Genomic DNA, 5,559 nt, shown 5'->3' on the forward strand with positions numbered 1-5,559 from the left:
GTGGTCCTGGTGGTTGTGTTAGACCTCTATAAGGTGGTCTTGGTGGTTGTAGTGGTCTTGGTGGTTGTAGTGTTCTTGGTGGTTGTGTTAGACCTCTATAAGGTGGTATTGGTGGTTGTAGTGGTCTTGGTGGTTGTAGTGGTCTTGGTGGTTGTGTTAGACCTCTATAAGGTGGTCCTGGTGGTTGTGTTAGACCTCTATAAGGTGGTCCTGGTGGTTGTGTTAGACCTCTATAATGTGGTCTTGGTGGTTGCCACAGATGACGCCAGCGTCCTCGTAGTGAGCACAGTTGTGCGTTCCCACCCCGGCGTGGCTACAGTCCAATAGGCTGGCCTCCACGCCCTGGCACTGCACGTCATCCAATAGGATCCTCAGGCCACTCCCCTCGCCGAACTCTGCGTTCTTGGAGGCCTTCAGGGTCGGAAGCACAGCCAGCGTTACTGTTATTATCACACAGCCAGCGTTACTGTTATTATCACACAGCCAGCGTTACTGTTATTATCACACAGCCAGGCTTACTGTTATTATCACACAGCCAGTGTTACTGTTATTATCACACAGCCAGGCTTACTGTTATTATCACACAGCCAGGCTTACTGTTATTATCACACAGCCAGCGTTACTGTTATTATCACACAGCCAGTGTTACTGTTATTATCACACAGCCAGGCTTACTGTTATTATCACACAGCCAGGCTTACTGTTATTATCACACAGCCAGCGTTACTGTTATTATCACACAGCCAGGCTTACTGTTATTATCACACAGCCAGGCTTACTGTTATTATCACACAGCCAGGCTTACTGTTATTATCACACAGCCAGTGTTACTGTTATTATCACACAGCCAGCGTTACTGTTATTATCACACAGCCAGTGTTACTGTTATTATCACACAGCCAGGCTTACTGTTATTATCACACAGCCAGTGTTACTGTTATTATCACACAGCCAGGCTTACTGTTATTATCACACAGCCAGCGTTACTGTTATTATCACACAGCCAGGCTTACTGTTATTATCACACAGCCAGCGTTACTGTTATTATCACACAGCCAGTGTTACTGTTATTATCACACAGCCAGGCTTACTGTTATTATCACACAGCCAGTGTTACTGTTATTATCACACAGCCAGGCTTACTGTTATTATCACACAGCCAGGCTTACTGTTATTATCACACAGCCAGTGTTACTGTTATTATCACACAGCCAGCGTTACTGTTATTATCACACAGCCAGCGTTACTGTTATTATCACACAGCCAGGCTTACTGTTATTATCACACAGCCAGTGTTACTGTTATTATCACACAGCCAGTGTTACTGTTATTATCACACAGCCAGCGTTACTGTTATTATCACACAGCCAGGCTTACTGTTATTATCACACAGCCAGCGTTACTGTTATTATCACACAGCCAGTGTTACTGTTATTATCACACAGCCAGTGTTACTGTTATTATCACACAGCCAGTGTTACTGTTATTATCACACAGCCAGTGTTACTGTTATTATCACACAGCCAGTGTTACTGTTATTATCACACAGCCAGTGTTACTGTTATTATCACACAGCCAGCGTTACTGTTATTATCACACAGCCAGTGTTACTGTTATTATCACACAGCCAGTGTTACTGTTATTATCACACAGCCAGTGTTACTGTTATTATCACACAGCCAGGCTTACTGTTATTATCACACAGCCAGCGTTACTGTTATTATCACACAGCCAGGCTTACTGTTATTATCACACAGCCAGGCTTACTGTTATTATCACACAGCCAGCGTTACTGTTATTATCACAGTCTGTTATTCACACTTTAATCGCTCAGGGTTATTTAATCCATTACATTATAGCGCCCAGTCGATTTATAAACACGGACCCCTTTTCCGGACGGACCGGAAGTTGTTGTTGATGTGTGTGTAGCAGCTAACAATAGCCACACCACTCTAGAGTCGATCGACAACAACGGGAGGTAAGAATAAATCTATCGCGAGTCATGAACGTTTTAAGATTTTCGTTTTCATCAGCTAAACAGGGGAGGGAGTTTTTCGATGACGTCTCACTCTTGCGCGTCACCGAGGATTGCCCAACAGACGCTCCCAGGCTGTGGAGCCATGCGATCCGTTCTCATATCAATAAACTTCGTCTTTTGGACAAGACTCGTCCTGGGCGATGGGAGTGTTAACACAGTCTGTTATTATCACAGTCACAGTGTTTAACAACTGGGACTCAATCAAAATGGAAAATATAATAATTAATTCAAGGCATTGCAATTAATTTATGGAAATTAATCGCATATCAATATTTGACCTGAGAAGCATTTTTTCCTTTCCAATTAAAACCACTTCACAACCGGAAGGTCTTTCTTAGCTTGTGTTCAGGATGTACAGTCAGCCGCATGGTACAACCGAGGGGTCTCATTTGTCCAACAAAGAAAATGACACGTACGGTTGTATCTTTAGGGCGTAGGGGAAGCCCAGCTGGGTTAGGGGTTAGGGGTTTAGGGTAGTACGTTTAGGGCTCCATTTTCGTCACTGCTTTGGGTTATGGGTTTAGGGTTTAGTACCTTCAGGGCGTAGGGGGTTATGGGGTTATGGGTTTAGGGTTTAGTACCTTCAGGGCGTAGGGGAAGCCCAGCTGCCGACAGACCACTGCAGCGTTGCTGGTGGTCCACAGGTCGTCACACACCGTGCCCCACTCCCCCCCCGCGAACACCTCCACCCGGCCGCGGTCGCTGCGCCCCCCACCTCCGCGCTCTATAGAGGGGGGGGGGGGGGGGGGACGACGACAAGTGACCGAAATCGAAACATCGATTACTATATGTGACTCTTTTTGATAAAGAGACAGTCATGGCGGCAAGACTAACTGTTCAAGAGGAGAAACACTGATTATTATTTTTTTAATGTAAAAATGATAACAGCACAGGCAGACTCTTGAAATAAATAATAAATGTCAGAGCTGAAATCGACATGTAAATATGAAATAAATGCTTAAACATGTAGCTAGGTGTAATGTTAGAGTCCACAGAAGACATGTAAATATGAAATAAATGCTTAAACATGTAGCTAGGTGTAATGTTAGAGTCCACAGAAGACATGTAAATATGAAATAAATGCTTAAACATGTAGCTAGGTGTAGTGTTAGAGTCCACAGAAGACATGTAAATATGAAATAAATGCTTAAACATGTAGCTATAGGTGTAATGTTAGAGTCCACAGAAGACATGTAAATATGAAATAAATGCTTAAACATGTAGCTAGGTGTAATGTTAGAGTCCACAGAAGACATGTAAATATGAAATAAATGCTTAAACATGTAGCTAGGTGTAATGTTAGAGTCCACATTAGTGAACCTTTCAATCCTGTTTTCTCAACTCGCTGTTTCTCTGCAAGACATTACTCTAGAAGCCATATCTCCAGAACTGGTGGGACAAACTGAACAACCAACATGTACATTTGAAGCTATGATTCCCTGCTTTCATATGACATGAAAAAACGAAAATTATTAAAGAAATGTAATGACTTAGCCTCGGTCAGTAACTGCCACATTATTTATATGAATTAAGATTATTACATTTGAATAATTGGGACACGCCCCTTACCGTGTTCTTCCCCCCCGGCCAGGCGCACCGCTCCGTCGCGAGGTTCGTCCGTCCGCTGCTTGCCTTTCCTCCGTCGGCCTTTCCGCTTGGTATGCCTGGGCGGGTGCACCGTACACAGCACAGTTAGAGTTTAGTTTGGTTTGGTATGCCTGGGCGGGTGCACCGTACACAGCACAGTTAGGGCAGTATTATGCGTGTCTTAAGTACCAGGTCTTATGACCTAACTTAAGACATGGAGGCGTGGCCAATGCTGTTTGGCCACTCAGAATTAGCCTGGCTAATAAGCCAGACTAATATCACACAACACTGTCGCGGTATATCAGTCTGGGCTGGCTCCACTTGGATTTCATTTCCCGGGGAACATTTTCTCTTTGACGCAATTGGTCAGAGCTACTGTCAGTCAAAGGTCTCAAGCATTGAACGTCACTGTACCAAAGCCCGCCTATATTGCATACCGTGTCCCGATTGGTCCGACCTGTTCTCTGCTGTAGGAAAGAGGCGTGCTACTGAGCCTCGCCAGACCGTAATCCGCTGGTAGGCAACTTTTTTTTGCCAACGGCTGATTCGGTCTGGTTTATTAACCAGGCTAACTCAGAATAGCCAAATGGCATTGATCACGCCTCGGGGTCTTAAGTTAAGTAATAAGACCTGGTACTTAAGACACGCATAATACAGCCCTTAGAGTTTAGTTTGGTTTGGTATGTGTGGGCGGGTGCACGGTGGATTTAGACACATTTTAGCAAATTTTTATTTTAGTTTTAGTCACATTTAGTCAAATGAAATGTTTTACTGTTAGTCTAGTTTTAGTTAGCCTCAGAAACCCAGACGTTTTTATTTCCAGGAAGAAGAAAAGAAAGTCTGGTCTCGAGTCCACTTCAATTCAGCATACAGTAGTGTTAACGTAGCTCTCTCTGCTGATTTCTGATCGTCTGCACCTTTGTTAAATTTACGCACGCACGCACGCACGCACGCACGCACACACACACCTCTCTCTCTCTGTCACTCTAATTAATCAGTCTCATGTCCTGCAGCTGGGTCTAGTTTCTGAGCTGCCATAGAAAGCATAGGTCTGTTCCAGTCTAAGTTTTAGTTGACTTTAAAATGCCATAAGATTTTAGTCGACTAAATCTACAGCGTTTTGCGCTTGTAGATCCAGATTTTTTTGGTGCTATTTTTTTAATGGAAAACTGAAAAGTAAAAATTGTATTTAATTTCAAATGCATTTAGTTACAGTTAAGTTAACTTTATGTCACTAAATACAAATACATTGGACATACAAAAAAGACAATAACATTTTAATACTAGTAATTAAATCAATAATATATCAATATATGCGGGCCACATTAAGTGATGGTGGGGGGCCACATGTGGGGGGCATGTGGGGGGCCACGTGTGGTCCCCCACATGTGGCCCCCAAGCCGCCAGGGGCCACATGTGGGGGGCATGTGGGGGGCCACGTGTGGCCCCCCACATGTGGCCCCCAGGCCGCCAGGGGCCACATGTGGGGGGCCACGTGTGGCCCCCTACATGCCCCCCACATGTGGCTACACCAGGGGCTACATGTATATTAGTGGAGGGCATCAACACATACCTGGGTGGTCTGGTGGTGGAGGTGGGGGAGGGGGTGGAGGTGGGGGGGGCGGCCGTGGGGACCCCCAGCAGGTCCATCAGTTCCTGGAGCCAGTCTTTAGTTTGGACCTCGGGGGACTCCGTAGGCTGCGGCTGAGGCTCTCCCATGTGCTTGGTTGCTGGTTCCACGCCCGTAAACGCTGTCGCACGATAAGAGTTACAGTTCACAATGTCATTTTATCAGACGCTCTGAATCCAGAGCGATTTACAGTAAGCAACAACAACACATGGTGATACATAGTGTTGTTTCAAGTCCCCATTTTCCTTTCAGGGGGGGACGGCCGGACGGACGGACGAACGGACGGACGGACGTGCGAGAACTT

General features: G+C 45.2%; 1 protein-coding gene across 2 annotated transcripts in view; it reads right to left on the minus strand.

Moving 5' to 3' along the window:
• Positions 1–240: 240 nt before the first annotated feature.
• hhipl1 (HHIP-like 1) overlaps positions 241–5,559 on the minus strand; it is a 56,576-nt gene continuing 51,257 nt past the window's right edge. The window contains exons 14-16 of one of the 2 annotated variants that reach the window (XM_079530957.1): positions 5,199–5,376; positions 3,608–3,702; positions 241–411 (exon numbers count right to left, since the gene is read on the minus strand). In XM_079530957.1, coding sequence (XP_079387083.1) covers positions 356–411; positions 3,608–3,702; positions 5,199–5,376 — 329 coding nt within the window. In that variant the 3' untranslated portion in view covers positions 241–355. Of the gene's footprint in view, positions 412–3,257; positions 3,441–3,607; positions 3,703–5,198; positions 5,377–5,559 lie in introns of those variants that run through there. The other variant, XM_079530956.1, reaches the window with a different exon arrangement.

Source organism: Electrona antarctica (assembly GCF_951216825.1).
Source record: "Electrona antarctica genome assembly, contig: scaffold_64, whole genome shotgun sequence".
Taxonomy (NCBI): domain Eukaryota; kingdom Metazoa; phylum Chordata; class Actinopteri; order Myctophiformes; family Myctophidae; genus Electrona; species Electrona antarctica.